The 17,237-nt window shown below is 34.0% G+C and overlaps 1 protein-coding gene across 1 annotated transcript; it reads right to left on the bottom strand.

Moving 5' to 3' along the window:
• Window positions 1–3,601: 3,601 nt before the first annotated feature.
• On the bottom strand, window positions 3,602–7,729 carry LOC106343879 (non-specific lipid transfer protein GPI-anchored 1-like). Its single transcript, XM_013783223.1, has 2 exons — window positions 7,295–7,729; window positions 3,602–4,008 (listed from the first exon to the last, which is right to left on the bottom strand). The coding sequence occupies exons 1-2, from the start codon at window positions 7,650–7,652 to the stop codon at window positions 3,782–3,784; spliced, it is 585 nt and encodes a 194-aa protein (XP_013638677.1). The 5' UTR covers window positions 7,653–7,729; the 3' UTR covers window positions 3,602–3,781.
• Window positions 7,730–17,237: the final 9,508 nt, after the last annotated feature.

Raw genomic sequence — 17,237 nt, 5'->3', positions numbered from 1 at the left:
GGAATCCCAGAAGCGGAGGAAGCCAGAGGCTATGCTCTGACTACTAAGTCCAAGACGGAGAGACTCGAAGGTTGAGTGACGAACGCCGGGACGCCGGTTTGACGAACTGGAGAGGCAGAGAGAAACATTTTCTAGAAGATGGTTAAAGCTAAGAGGAATCAATGAGTTTTGTGGAGATGCAGATTGAGTTCATCAAAGATGAGAATCATATATATATGGTTTACAGAGGGGCTACAAATCAGGAACATTTATGATCAAGCGATTTAAGATGGGGACATGAAGAGTTCACCGGTGAAAAAATAGATTACGAACATACACACAGCGCAACTCTGTAACTCAGACTTGTTTGAGACAATGATGAAAATAACTCATATTAAACTACAACAGTTTACAATATAGGAAAACCATAATTGTTGCAAACTTAAGTTTTGTTTCATATAACGTGATGAATTTCATTTAAAAATGAAATCCATAACACACTTGTAGGTCCGACCCTCAGAGGAAGCTGGAGAAGCAAGGGCTTCTGACCTTCATAAATATATATTAGGTTCGGCCATCAATGTACAAAGGTATCAGTTAGCTTAGTGGTATAAATGTTGGTGTTTATATCTCAATAACCCGGGTTCGAGCTATAGGCTTGACACTTTTTTACAATTTTTAAAAATGGGACCCACGAAACAATGACGTGGCGCGCTAAGGAGTGAGCAAAAACTGATCTATTATAATATAGATTGATTAAAAATGTAAAGATATGTCGGGGAAATTATATTGTATATTTGTGATAAAAATTCCAGTCACATAAATGGTTACAAATCTAAATAAAAACTAAATTAATAAATATAAAATAACGTGTATCAAATAGTTATATAATTTATATAACAATTAATTTGAAATTCTATTAAACTACAAATTTTTTCATTGTTTTTTCTCTTCAACGCAAAAACCAAAAAAGCTATACTAATACATAAATATATATTCCAAACCAAAACCTTTTAATTTCGAATGAAAATGGTAATTCCAAAAAAAAAAAAATATTAAGACAGTAAAAATAATTAATAAAATAAATATAAATCGAAAGCAAAACTAAGTAAAATAAATAAGAACAATAATTTAGATTTTTAATTACTATTACAAATAAAAATCAACAACTACAAAAATTAGTCATTAGTCGTTACAATGCCTATCACAACAATAATTCTCATATTAGGAAACCAAAATATGTAAAACATGACACATAATGTGATAGTTAACTTATCATGAATCACTAATCGTAATCTTGCTGTAATAAAATCACTAATCGTGAAATAAGCATATAAAACATACGAGAACAAATTAATTGAGGAACACACAAATAAAAACACTAAAATGACAAACATATCAATATACTCAATAAAATAGATAGAAATAGAAATAAACAGACTAAACGAACCCGTATGCAGTTTCATGTTTTCCTATTAAGATCTTTGGTTTTAATTGACATTACTAATTTAACATTTAGACCAACTGATCGAGCTGACAAACCATTGCTTTCCTCCTACTACCTCCATCGGTTTAACATTATCATTGCCCTATGGCTACAAATCTAGACTTTACCACCATTCTAAATCTGACTTTGTTATGCCTTACATCATCATTCAATTGACGTAATTCAGATTACCATTAAGGTTCCTTTTTTGCCATTAAGGTTCCTTAAACCAATCATCCCACTATGAAAAAGAGAAAAATACACTAAGTGATTATAAATGATTAAACAAAGTATACATTACTCCTATTCAACTTTCATATAGGATAAATATCACCAACATTAAACTATGAGAATTGTTTGTATAAAATAAAAAACTCATCACTATGAGATTGAAATAGCTAAAATAAACAGTGTGAGGCCAAAATTTTGAACATAAATTATTACGAATCACTTGATATAAGAATAAATCTCAACCATTTTGGAAAAAAATACCCCATGCAAAATGATGACAAACTCTTAAACGCCAAAAAAAAATCATTTACTCAACGGACTATAGATTCCAAACTTAACCGACTAACAACACAAAAATCTTTGAAAGTCTGTGAGTTTTTGAAATATATTAGCCGAACACCTCTTCTCCAATCCAAATTGTTCATACAAATCAAATTTACCAGTATTGTATACTATAAATCAGTTTCGGAAGCATACAAACTCACTCACATCGCATTTAGTTCCTCCTCCAAATGACGTCATGCAATCACTTCCTCGCGCACAACATTTTTAAAAAGCCAACATCATTATCACACATATCAATTCCAAATCCAAACCTAATGCACTACAAACTAAGAATTTAACAAAAAAACTCAAATAACAAATAAGGTAATGATCTTAGAAAAGAAATTATAACAATTGTTCAAACGTTAAATGTTAACAAATAAAATTTACAACATCATCTTAGAAAACAATTATATTTATTATATTCAATTTAAAGTAGTTTTAAATGTTCTGTAAAATTAAATTATATTTTACTATAAAGAATTTTATTTTAAACCTACCCGTCCATAGGGCGGACAAATCCCTAGTTTTAATAATATAATTCAAAAAAGCGCTGTTCTTATCTTAGTGTTTTTATTATTGGTGCAATGAAATTTAAATCACTTCAAGGATTAACAAATTCCATTTTTTTTAAAAAACAAAAAAAAACAAATTCCAATTCACGAAAAATCTTGCAAAAGTTGTGGGTTCATTCTTCACGGATCCTAGATGGCTTTAGCTTCTACGAGGAGAGACATAGAGCTATTCAAGACAGAAAAGGCAGACACGTGATATTCCTTAAAATCTCATAGCCTCTCCAACCTATGTTCCAACACATCACACAAGTTTTCTCCAGGATGACCATGTCAGGAAAATACTTCCTCAGTTTCATATTGTAAGTAGTTTTAAGGAAATGTTTATGTTTCAAAATGCAAGTAGTTTTCGTATTTCTAGGTAACTTTTACATTTATTGAATACAGAGTGACCAAACAAATTAATAGACTTATTTTTTATTGGTTAAATTATATCTAACCAATTTATTATAAAATACTTTTTAAAAACATAATAATTTTCTTAATCTTCGTACTTTTAACCAAAACTACTTATATTATGAAACGGAGGGAGTATATAATAGCTTTGCGGAGGCTTTGGCCTTGCAACACAAACTCAGTTAAGTTAAAATCATCTCTCCTTTTTTAGGCTTTATATTGGAACTTGGAAAGTGGATTAAAATTATGGGTTTATACAGTTCATTTGGTACTACTGACCACAGTCTTGAGAAAAGCTTCTATTTTGTAAAAATGTTGCTCGACAGCTAGCATGTGAAAGCTCAAATTAATACTCCATCCGTTTCATAATATAAGTAGTTTTGGCTAAAAGCGCGAAGATTAAGAAAACTATTATGTTTTTAAAAAGTATTTTATAGTAAATAGGTCAGATATAATTTAATCAATAAAAAATAAGTCTATTTAATTTGATTGGTCACACTGTATTCAATAAATGTAAAAGTTATCTAGAAATACGAAAACTACTTACATTTTGAAACAAAAACATTTTCCTAAAACTACTTACAATATGAAACGGAGGGAGTATAACATAACGTTATGTGCGAAAACAGATCCAATAACGTGGGAAAGTTACTATTACAACAAATGGTTCGAAGCACGAAACATACATGAAAAGAAAGTCTTGAACGTTTGAAACAAAAGCACCACGACATAATAAAGAAAATGATTACATTCCTAATATCACGTGTACAGCAAAGCCCCACATGTTTACAGTTTAAGCCAAAGCCATCATAGGCAAGGTCGAGACGAAGGAGACGGTAATCAAAGTGATGGCTAGAGCCACAACGGCGTGATCATTTCTTATAGAAGCTGATCCTCCTTTCTCACTAGACGTCGCTGGAGTTGCCGGAGACTTCCCTGCCGGTGCCTCCGGTGTTATTGTTGTGGCATTGCTTGTGAATACGGCTGCGTCTGGCGAGCTCGGCGAAATCCCAAGAAGCTCTGTTCATTCATGCACATTTCAACACAGCGTCAGTTAATTAGAAATGTCAACTGACCAAAAGATGAATGTATTACAAGAAGAAAACTTCTTGAAAATTTAACGAAAATTTATCTTCATTTCACATGACGTTATTCAGGAAGCAACCAGCAAAATCCCATGTGTATTAATAGAAAAACATTTAAAAAATTATAACCTTAAATTTGTAATAATTACAAATGACTTTACTGATTTGTCCAAAATCTAATTACTAAAGAACATTATATTAACCCAAAATATAAGAAACGCGTATTATTTCCTTATATAAAAACTATAGAGTTACCTAATATGATTAACATATATCTGGCCAATTAATGATTATGAATAATAAAGATTTAATAACAAATTTTACATTCTTTCTCATTTTTGTTTAATTTTATATTATTAAATGAAATTAAACAATCACATTAACCATATAATAAAAATTAGATATTTTCTTATGTGTTATATTTTGATTTTTTTAAATGATTTTAAATTACAAAAAAAGTTAAAATTCCCTTTGAAATTTTTTTGATCAACAGCTTAATTTATTTGTTCTAACAAAATATAAATGATCATACAATCGTATTAAAATGAATTTTAATTTAATAGATATTCAAGTTAAATAATATATATATTATTTAATACTTAATATCGTTTAAATTAAACTATGTACCATTTAAAAATACATAAATATGTTAATTTTTAACTTTGCATTGAAAGAGTATTGAGACCTTAATAATTTAATTTTATAATTTGCATCGAAAAATACCACATCGAAAATTTTAAGATTAATGTTTAAATTTTTTATTACACCAAATATATAAATTTTAATAAAAACAATATGAGTAGGAAGTCTCAATAATAAATATTTATATTAAAATATACTATATATGTATGTCAATATCTTTAAAATATAATTATATACCATATAAAATAAATGAAATAATTATTTTAATTTATTTACCATATATAAATTGTAAATTAATAAGAGGTATTGTTTTGATTTATGTGATTACTATAATCTCCTATATATTAATTGAGAAACAATTTATTACTCTAGCAAGTGTATGATTTTATTAATTAATATTGTTCGAAAATCTTACAAGAGGTCCATACAACTAAGATTTGTTTTGAAGTTATTGAAATCACTTAGCTAGAACATGGATTGCACAATAAATTTACTTTCCTAACCCTAACCCCCTTTCTATTCGGCACAATACCAACAAAGAATATAGGGAAGTGTCGATCGACAATCTGAAATGGTAACGTTTTGTAAGTTCAATCCATTATTTTTCTTAAATGGGTTTAGAACCATTTTTAATGATTAACTAAACGGGCCACATACATAGTAAAATGTGTTTTGCTTTAAAAATTGTTGCATACCCAAAATCAATATGAACCATCATCATTTTCGTTTAAAATTTTGTCATAATAAAAATACAGGGTTGGACAAAAAATCGAAACCCAAAAAAACGAATCAAGGCCGATCCAAAGAATAGTACTGAATTTTAACCAAAATTGGTTAGATATCTGAATGTGTTCAAAATTTTGGTATCTAGAGAACCGGAACCGAACCCGATCCAAACCAAAATATTTTAGGCATCCGAATATATCCGAACAAGATTTATATATTTAAATATATTAGTTATTTTAAAATTTAATATCTAAATAATAAAAAATATATAAGACGTTTTTAAGTTTTCCAAAATATTTAAAAATATATACAAATAGTTATAAGTACATGTTTAAAATAGCTAAACAATACTTCTAATACCTAAAATACTTAAAATATCTATTGATTTCATATCCAAATATTTAAGCTAAACCAATTTTAATGTTAAGTGTAAGTATTTTGGCATACATTATTCAAATTTATGTGTTATTTCTTATTTTTATATTTAGAATTTGAAAAATTTAAAGTATATATGAATTTTAATTTTTTTAAAAAATTTAAATAGGTTATCCGAACCTAAACTCGAACCAAGCCCGCAAAAATCCGAACCGAACCAAATCTTCAAGGATCTGGTTCGAACTAAATGGTAATCGAACGTTCACCTCTAATCAGATCTAAAAAAAGCTATTGGTAACCGAATGTATATTGTTATATTCATTTACAATATTTACGTACAATATAATTTTTTTTAAAATTCACCCCCGAGTTTCTTATTTAATTGTAAAGACTATAAAAATTTGACTCTATTTGGAAAAAATGGCGGTAGGTTATATTGATAAATGTTCGACAAATTAAATGCGGTTCTGTAAAATAGTTGCAACCCGAGGCACCTGTCGCATTAAAGAATTTATAGCAAAAATTGGTTACTGGTTGGTTTCTCTGAGCGTAAGAAAACAATTTTATATGTAACTCTGACAACGAAATTAAACTAATGATTAAATCATCAGTTAAATTATAAAAAGGTCATTCGCCCTGGAAAATTAAAACTTGTAACAATAAAAATAAAACTAATTACTCACTCCGTCTCTAATTATAGGTAGTTTTGCTTAAAAGCACGAATATTTAGAAAATTGTTATTTAAAATAATATATCATTTAACCAATTAATTCAACCAATTATTAAAAACTAAACATTATTTCATTGGTCATACAATATCTAATAAATGAAAAAGATGCATTGAAATATGTAAACTACTTATATTGTAAAACAAACTCTTTTTGCTAAAACTACTTACGTTTAGAAACGGAGGGAGTACATGACATGCATGGCGCTTCATTTATATAGCTTGAAAATGACTCAATTATTTATATGAAAAATTAAAAGGATAATAATTTCAGTAATATGTTTTTAACTCTCCTCAAATGTGCAATTGTGAGAAACTGAATCTCAAGATGCAATAGGATATTCAAATCTGAGCATAACCATGTATATATATCAACAACAAATATTCTTTCTTTTTTTTTGTTTGTCAACAACATAAATTCTACAGGTTTCAAATATACGACGATAACACAATAATGCTAGTAGTATAAATCACTGAACTACTTGTCTTAGTCGAAACAATAAGTATCATATAGATAGTTCTACTTCTACCGGTTCACGCTTTTTCACCTGCTGTTCATCTTAAACTCATCAAAAGCTAATATATACAATTTCTCTAGATATCCTCAATATCTAACTAATTTGCATGTCGTTGATTAGTATACACACACATGAAAGACGTCATAATCAGATCTCAATTAAAGAAAAACGGGATAAGAACTAAAAATTAGAAGTATATGTAAGGAAAACAGCCAAAATAACGACAAACGTACTTGGACAATTGGAGATGCTAGCGTTGTGGAGCTGACAAGCCGTTGGAAGTTGAATAATTTTGGCTTCTTGAACACCAAGATTCTTCAAAGCTTGTCCTCCTGTCTTGGCTTGTTGTATCACGTAACACAAACACTTTGGATCTTTCTCTTTTATATCTTCAATAGCGTCACAACACTTCTCAGACGGAGTTGGTGCCTTCCCGGTCGCGAAGTCCAAACACAAAGTCACCTTTTGAAAATCTTGGTTACATTCGTCCGACAATGCTCCTCCGGCCGCAGGAGCCGTCGGTGTTGCCGCGGAGATGGATGCAATGACCGTCACGGTGACTAGGAAGATGTGGAAATGAAGATCCTTCATTATCAGATGCTTTCTTTTGTTTTTTAAATTATTTCTTCCTTGCTTTCTTTTTCTTTTTTTCTGTTGGCGATTTGATGGACTTTATTGTATTTAAAAGCAAAAAATGGCATTGAGGTGTGTATTAAATGCCACGGTGGTATGTGTAGTTGGGAGCTTAGATCGACACCTATACATAGTAACATTAACGATACTGATATAGCAATTGACTTATTGACGTTTCTTTTGTTTACATGTGGTAGTACTATCGAACTGACGCTACGCAAGAGTTTATTAAGTAATTAACACATCAAGCCAAATCATAACTAAAAGTCTAAAAGATATTCCATCCGTTTCGATTTAATTGTCGTTCTAGAAAAAAAAAATTGTTTCAAAATAAGTGTCATTTTATAGTTTAAATGCAAAATTTATTAACAAGATTCTCTACTTTATTTTTTTTGATTGAAATATGGTTAGGTATATAGGTAATTGTGTTTTTTCTTTTGAAAATATACAAAATTATATATTTTATTAATTTATGTGCATAAACATAGAACGACAATTAAAATGAAACAGAGGGAATACGTTTTTTGACAAATAAAACATACGTTTTTTTAAAATAAATATATATGTAATATTATTTTGTCAATAGATCCCTTATATATTAAAATAGAAGCATTGTCATTTAATGCTTTCACATTATATTGGAAACGTGTCAGCGTCATATCGATTTTAATTTGAGTATGATAATATGTCGGTTTCGCAATCATTTAACAATTAATGTGTTCACATACTATTTTTTTTTAATACTACCGCAGAAAATTTAATGTGTTCACACAAATTTTCTTTAATCAGTTCATATTTAGTCCTTGCATTTTTAACCTTTGTATTAGTGAACCAAAGTTCTCTCCGCACAACTATTTAAAAATATCATTTTGAAAGAAAGAAATTAAAAAATGATTAAGATTCACATCAACTAAAATGATGGAATGAAAATGTTTTTAGAAATTAAAAGTCTTGTATCTTGCCGAACTTAGCCGTAGTTGAGGCTTCTATACACAAAGGAAGTAAATAATTGTGATTGATTATTAATTAAGAAAACTGAGGTAAGAAATACCACACACAAAGTCGGATATTTAGTTAAGCTAAATAATGTTTTTCTTTACAGAGTTTTCATATCAGACCAAAAATTATAAACATAATCAGATTGAAACAAAAAAATCAGAAATCAGAAAAGTTTTAAAAGAAAAGAAAATTCGTGAAATCGATTAAAAACAAAATTCAGGTGCTCGATGAAAAGATCACATTATAAGAAAATAAATGTTATTGGTTTTAGACTACGTCAATTTTGCAACATGCCCAAAATATTGACACGATTCTCAACCATTTTATTGGTATTTTTAAAGTATAGTCCAATAATTATATATGTTAAATAAATCAAGAATATTTGTTTTACATTTATTTTATTTTGCTTTATATTAGTAGAATAAAGTAAGTCTGTGTAAAATATCTGGATCCAAAGAACCAAAATGAACTAGATTTGAAAGCAGTACTAAACCCAAACTAGAATTGATTAATTACTCAAACAGATCTAAAATTTTAATATCCAGATAACCAGACCCGAATCTGATTCAAACTAAAATATTTTGGATACCAAATATATCTAAATATATTTAAATATGTTAATTATTGTTAATTTTATATCTATTAGATATTCAAAAATATGAAATATCTAAAAATTATCAAGAGAGTCACAAGTAAAAAAATAAAAATAAAAAAAAATAAAAAAATAAAAAAAAAAATAAAATAAAATTACAAACACAAATATAATGGAGTCAATCACGGGAGCTACAGGCGATGGCGATCCAGCGACGCTGCCAGGAAATCCTATCACGGGAGCTCAAACCGGCGATTTCATGGGCGTGCCAGCGACGACTATGGGAGATCCGATCGCATCTGAGCTTGGTGATCCAAGCGAGCCGACAGAGGATCCAGACGTGACCTCGCGCGACACTGCAGCTCCGGCGAAGGGGTCAACGCATGAAACGGACAGTCTTCAAAGCTCTACGTCGCTCACTACACCACCAGCTGTCCAGGGAGTCGGAGCTTCAGAGACTCATGACGGTGGCGCATCATCTCTCGCCCTGCTCACTCAGTCAACTGACGGAGGAGCAGCTTCGGAGGTACGCGATGGTGGTGAGAATCGGCACAAATCTATGACCGGAAACCATGGAGAACATTCGGAAGGGAGGGACGGAGGTAAGCAGGAAGAGCGTGTCCGATCAAGCCCATGGTCGAAGGACCTGGCCGGTAGAGCAGGAGCGGAACCTGTTATCGACATTGTCGATGGCATTGCAACACTTCAAATCCCAGATGCGATCTTTGACGAGGCGGAGCTTCTCTGGAAAAGTTTCGTAGTGGGCTACTTCATTGGAGACGCTCCCCACGTGGGCTCAATTCACGCAACCGTCAATCGTATTTGGAGCGCTCCCAAGGCGGGTAGCAAGATTGATGTCCAGTTTATTGCGAAGAATACTGTGTTGTTCCGAATTGAAAATGATCAAATGAGGAACCGGGTGATTCAAAGAAAGTATTGGCATATAGCGGATACTCCGTTGGTGGTTAATGTCTGGACCCCAGAGTCTGCTCAGCATCCTCCAGACTTGTCAGCCATGCCACTCTGGGTTGACCTCAGAGGAGTACCAAACACACTTTATTCTCATAAAGGTCTGAAGTGCCTGGTTGGGGCAGTGGGACATTTTGTGAAACTGCATCCGAACACGGAGAAATGTGTGAGGCTGGACATGGCCCGAATCCTAGTGGAAGTCGATCTACATAAGACTCTGGTGGAAAAGATCACTTTCACGGACAAAGCGGGAGCTTCACACGAAGTCGAAGTCAATTATCCTTGGCTTCCTCCCCGCTGCAATGTCTGCTGCAGGTGGGGACATAAGGGACAGGACTGTTCGAGTAAGGAGATAAAAATCCTTAGTAAGCGAACAGGGGAAACTATCTACGCCTCGATGCCGCGTGAACGGATAACTGTCGGAGGAGGCAAGGGCAAAGAAGTGGAGGGTAGCAGGGATATTGGTGTGAAGGATGATAAGATAAGAGGAGGGGACGAGACTGGGATTGTGGAAGCAGTGGAGACAATGCCTAAGGAGGGAAACGCTATGGAGCATCTAATAAAGGACCTGGAAGAGCTTTCACCTGTAGCATCTTCACACGAGGAAAAAACGAGCAAGATATCTGAAACATCTAAGGAGCTTTCTAAGACCATTGACGTGTGGGTTAACGGGAAGGGAGTGAAGGCATCAGGCGACGTGAACGGAGAAAAGGAGTTTACGATCTCCCCGTCAAGATTTAGTCCTTTACAGGACATCGATGAAGAGGAGGAAACATGCTTAGAAGGAAGTGGAACGGAAGTTGAAGAGGTCGAGTTTCGGGGAAATATAGTGGATGGCAAAAAAGAAAAGGAATTGCAGGTGGCATCGACAAGTAAGCAACAGGGGTCGGTGCCAAGGCAACTTCGGGGGAGAGTAACTGGCTCTAAAGATATGAGTAAAGGCGGATATGGAGGAAGGCACGGATCGTCTGAGCTGGTCACTGGATACCACAGGAGCACGAACAAGGAAAATTGTGCTATCAAGTTTGACATAACTAAGGCATTCGATACGGTCAAGTGGTCTTTCATTACTTCGGTGCTTCAAGCAATGGGAATGCCTCTTCAGTTTATCCACTGGATGAGGTTATGCATCTCAACTGCAGCTTTTTCTATCAATGTGAATGGAAGTTTGGAGGGTTTTTTTCAGAGTGCCAGAGGGATCCGACAAGGATGTTCTCTCTCGCCTTACTTGTATGTCATCCTAAATAATGTTTTATCAAAAATGATCAACAAAGCTGCAGATGCGGGGGAATTTGGTTATCATCACCAATGTCAAGATGTAAAACTTACTCACTTGTGCTTCGCGGACGACATACTGGTCTTCACCAACGGGACTTCCGAATCGCTATTGGGTATTCTGGGTGTAATGCGCCGGTTTGCATCTGTTTCTGGGTTACACATAAATGTAGCAAAGTCTTCCATCTATGTTACAGGAAGGAACATCTCTGCTCTCCTCACTACTGCGGCTTCTATGGGTATCAGTCTCGGTACCCTACCAATCCGGTACCTAGGAATGCCGTTAACAACGAAGACACTATCCAGCCATGACTATGAACCGCTTATAGAAAAGATTCGTGGGAAGATGCTGTGTTGGTCCAACAGATTTCTGTCCTTTGCAGGAAGACTACAACTGATCCAGTCGGTTATTACAAGCATGGTTAACTTCTGGAGCTCGGCTTTTATCCTACCGGCCAAGTGTTATGACACCATCGAAAGCATGTGCAGCGCGTTTCTATGGTCGGGCTCACCTACACAAACTCACAAAGCTAAGGTCAGCTGGGAGGATCTCTGTTTGCCTAAGGACGAAGGTGGTCTGGGTGTGCGGAAATTCAAGGACACGGCAAGAGCCTTTGCCCTTAAACTCATATGGAGACTTTACACAAAACCGGCTTCCCTATGGGTAAGTTGGGTGAAACACTACTTGCTCAGGTATAATTCCTTTTGGGATGTGAGAGGAGAACAAAATGGATCTTGGATATGGAGGAAGCTCCTGAAACTAAGAGATGTGGCCTATGAGTTCGTTAGATTTGATATCGGGGATGGTCGAACTACTTCCTTCTGGTTTGACAATTGGCTTGGAATTGGGAAATTGTTTAATATTACAGGAGCGGTGGGCACCACTTATCTGGGTATATCACGCCATGCCAAAGTCAGTGACGCAGCGAGGGGGAATACGTGGAACATTCGAGGACGTAGGAGTCGGCGGTACGGGGAGCTTTATGGCAAGATCTTAGCGGCGGCTGCTCCCTCCTCCACTAAAGGGCCCGATATTATACTATGGAAGCATGGGGTTGATGATTACAGGACCACGTTTTCAGCGGCAAGAACTTGGGATCAACTAAGAGAAAGGAGAAGCAACGTGGATTGGTGTAAAGTGGTATGGTTCGCACAGGGGGTTCCTAGATTCTCCTTCATAACATGGCTGTCAATAAGGAACAGGTTATCAACGGGAGATCGCATGCGAACATGGGGTATTACTCAGGTTTGTGGCTTTTGTGGAGAGAGAAATGAAACAAGAGATCACCTGTTCTTCGCCTGCCCATACTCTTACACGATATGGAAATCTCTGGCAAGACCACTTGTTGGACGGAACATCAACCCAGATTGGGCATGGACTGTCAATCGGCTACGTACTATGGGAGGAAAAAGCCTCGACTCAATTCTCGCAAGGATGCTATTCCAAACTGCCGTGTACTACGTCTGGAAGGAAAGAAATTCAAGGTGTCACCAGCAACGAGGGATCCAGAGGGATCAATTAAGAAGACTCATAGACAAGGCAGTTCGGAACCGCATTTGCTCTTTGCGATACACTCATGGCCACAGATTGGAAGGGTTACTAAGAAGATGGTTTCAAGTTACTCTTTAGCATTCGATTTGTTTGTCGTTGGCACCTAAGACACTAAACAACTTTTAATCGTTTGTAAAAATTCCAAATGTTGATCAATAAATTTCAAATTTCATCAAAAAAAAAAATATTTAAAAATAACAGAAAATGTTCAAAATACTGAAAATATTTATTTGTTCTCCATCCAAATATTTAAATTGAACTAAATTTTTTGTAAATTTAAATATTTTAGTCTTACATTATTCAAATTTTTATGTTTTATATTATTTTATTTTAATATTAAGTTTTTTTTTCATCAACTTAAAAGACTCAAACTGACTATGTAGCCCAAACGGGAAGCTATGCATCCATATGAATGACATAAGACGGTTAATTTCTGGCACTGCATACTAGATTGTCAGCCTTTGTATTTTGTGTTCGTGGTACATGAATGATCACCGAGCTGAGGAAACTGTCTTTCAGGGTCTTAATATCTTCTTGCAAAAACTGGCCATTCTTCTGGTTCTGAAACCATTTTGACCAATTGAGAACAATCTGTTGCAAATGTGACTTGAGACTGACGTAGATTCCTGATACATTTCATTGCCAAAAGTAGCGCTTCCATCTCCGCATGAAGAGGAGAGAGACTAGCTCTGATATTTCTTACCCCCATCAAATCATCAAAACCTGGTAACATACTAAACATACCTTGTCCTGAGAAGATATCATTTCCTTTCCAAGAACCATCTGTGAAACACTAACGTCCTGGGATTGACGGAAGGGTCGCAGGCACTACTTTTTGTGCGCGCTGCCCTCTGAATTTTAATATTAAGTATATTTGAATTTTTGTTAAAAATACATAATTAAAATAGGTACCTGAACTCAAATCCAATCCGAACCGAACCTGTAATAATTCGAACCAAATCCAAACCAAAATTTGTAAATATCCAAATACGATTTAAATTTTTAACCCTAAAAATCAAAAATTCAGATAGATTAACTGAATCAGAATGGATATATGGATGATCATCCCTAGAAAAAACTATACAATAAATCTCTTAATACGACTTAAAATAAATAATCTAGTAACTATTTCACTCCGCGCTATGCACGGATTACTACCTAGTATATATATATGTAAAATAGGATGCCATGATATAAAATAACAAATTGTCTGTAACTTGTTTATTAAGTTCTGCACGGTCTTGTTTGCTGCCAGTGTATTACATCCTAAATTCTGGTGGATGATCAGAAAAAGGTATTGTTTTATGGTTGTTTCACTTAGCTTTGTTTGACCTATTAGGTATGTAAATATGTGAAATGAATCGTAACCGTACTAATAACCTAACACCTGTAACCAGAAAAAGCATGCATATTATTTTAGCAAAAAAGTGATTTTTGTTTTTGAAAAAAAAGAAGAAGTGAATTTATCATCTTTTGGCAATCTTCTCATTTATTTTTCAATGTTTCACCGACCTCCTTTATTCTATTTATATTCTTTCTTTTGTACCAATTGGTTTTAGATGAATTGGAACGTACTCTCTTAACATAGTAGTAGTAAGGGATGAGCAAAATACCCGTAAATTTTGATTTGATTCGTTATCCACTTCGATTCAAACCGAAAATTTGGATATATGTAACTCTACGAAGCAAAACAAATACTAAAATGCAATATCCATAAGAATCGAACCAAATCACAAATACTAATTTTTTTAGAAACGAATCGAGTCCGTACGCATATATATACATATATCTAAAGAATTATAATATAAGTTATATTTATGTTAAATTTTATAGAAATTTTACAAAATTTATTTGATAAATTTATTATATTAGCTGTTAAAATTTCAAAAAACAAATAAATTTCTATTTTTGTAATAAAATATTATTACTTTATATTATTTTTGGATTTTTTTTATTTTTAATTTATTCTTACAAATCGAATCAGATATCCGGTCAAAAATCTAAAAAAAATCGGATATCCGGAACACCACATATCCGGATGGTTGCAGATCAAATCGGATCAGATAATTGATTATTCGGACAAAACGGAACGAATCACGATACTTCCAAAATTTGAATATATGCCCACCCCTAGTAGTAGTGGGTCTAGTACGGTACTGATGTCTTTCCTAGCAGACATCCAGATACTTAATTTTCGACCTCGTATCTAATTACCTATGACTATCCCACACACTCTCTGTGTGTCAAACAAGGATTTGATTTTTTTTAATTCAAATTTCCTAGATAAATAATTTTGGAAGAATATTTTTTTTGTTCACAATTTTGGAAGAATATATATATTAATCATTTCATAGACTTGTGTATGGTAAGAATGTGACATTGACTTTGAAAAATGCGATAGAATAGGCGATCTAGGGTTCACGCTCTTGATGCCTTCTCACCGATGGGATCCAGGAATTGACGGCGGAGTTGTGTTAGGAAAGAGGAATCATAAAGGGCGGAGTAAAGGAATTTCATTCAGGGGATCTTCTTCAAATCTCCGATGTTGTGGATCGGGTACAGGAAATTGGTTTAAACGGATTTTTTGGAAATCAAGGACATCTGCGAAATGGATCTCGATATTGGCAATTATACCGGTGAATTCGCATGATTACTTAGGTATTATTTTTGATTACTCAAGTATAAGGAATCTAATCTATTATAAAGAAAATGGAGGATTCAATAATGGATTTGATTTGATGGAGATATGGAGATTGGTGATTTGCGGTGGCTTAACAGGGACTGGGGGCTTGGAGTGGTTAACAGGGAAATGGGTTCTATGGTTGGTCTCATTAAACCAACCACAGAAAACAGAGTTAATCATAGAAACGGACCTTAAGGAGAATCACATTTTGGCTGGAGCTGATGTAAGGAGGCTTATCTGGCACGTCGAGGAGTTCGGCGTTTTTTCTAGAATTGCATCACTGCTGCTCGTTTTTCTTAAAAATACAAATTCAAGGAGCCAAGGATCTTTGGAAGGGATATGTGGCGTGGAAAGGAGAGAGAGCTCACGTTTTTTTATTCTAGTTTTGTTAGCAAATGATCGTGTTGGTGATATTGGGTTGAGTATGTTTATGTTTTCGGGGTATTGGAGTTATAAAGAAGACGCTTTCATTTTTCTTGTGTGTATGTTACCGTTTTATATAGATTGGGGCAAGGAGATGGATGTATTTTTCAGGGTCTTTGTTGGGATATGGGAATCTTTGGATTGGAGGGTACGTAACATATACGTAAGGAATGGAATCTTCTCGCCCATGTTGATAGCTCAGAGGGAGGAGTTTTCTTTTCTATTACAAGTAGTTATATTTTCTGCATTCTACGTGAAAAAAGAAAATGGCAAATATGGGAGTTTAAGGCCTCAAACAAAGAACAATAGGAGGTTCATGGAAATAGGGTATCTTTACACCCGTTAATTTGGCTTTTAGGAGCAAAGTAAATAACAATATTTTAAATGAGAGTATTAAGTTGGAATTGTCGAGGAATGGGAAGTAAGTGGACCATAAGCTATTTGAAGGAGATAAGGCATAAACATAAACCAGATTTTTTATTTTTAGCAGAAACGAAGCAAAATTCAGAGTTTGTTCAAAATTTTCAAGCACATATTGGTTATGATAATCTGGTCACAGTGGATCCAGTGGGGAAAAGTGGAGGATTAGCGCTTTTTTATAATAATGATTATCAGGTCAAGGTATTATATTCTAGTAACCGTATGATTGATGTGGAAGCGGAGATCCTTGGCAAAATGGTTTATCTTACTTTTGTATATGGAGATCCAGTTCAAAAGATGCGAGAACAAGTATGGGAGCGATTAACTAGATATGGACTATCGCGATCTGAACCCTGGTTCATTATAGGTGACCTTAATGAAATCACTGGTAATCATGAGAAAGACGGAGGATCTATACGGAGCGCGGATTCGTTTATTCCTTTTAATAACATGATAAGAAATAGTGGTTTACTAGAATTTCCTGCTCGGGGAAATAAAATGTCTTGGCAAGGAAGAAGAGGAAAAGGGAAAGGGGCAGTGCTGGTTAAATGTCGATTAGATCGTGCTTTAGCAAATGAAGAGTGGCATACTTTATTCCCATGTTCTTTTACAGAGTATTTACGGATGGTG

Source organism: Brassica oleracea, chromosome C5 (genome assembly GCF_000695525.1).
Source record: "Brassica oleracea var. oleracea cultivar TO1000 chromosome C5, BOL, whole genome shotgun sequence".
NCBI classification, from domain to species: Eukaryota; Viridiplantae; Streptophyta; class Magnoliopsida; order Brassicales; family Brassicaceae; genus Brassica; species Brassica oleracea.
The sequence above is the reverse complement of the archived record's forward strand: the minus strand, read 5'-3'. Positions and strand labels throughout refer to the sequence as shown.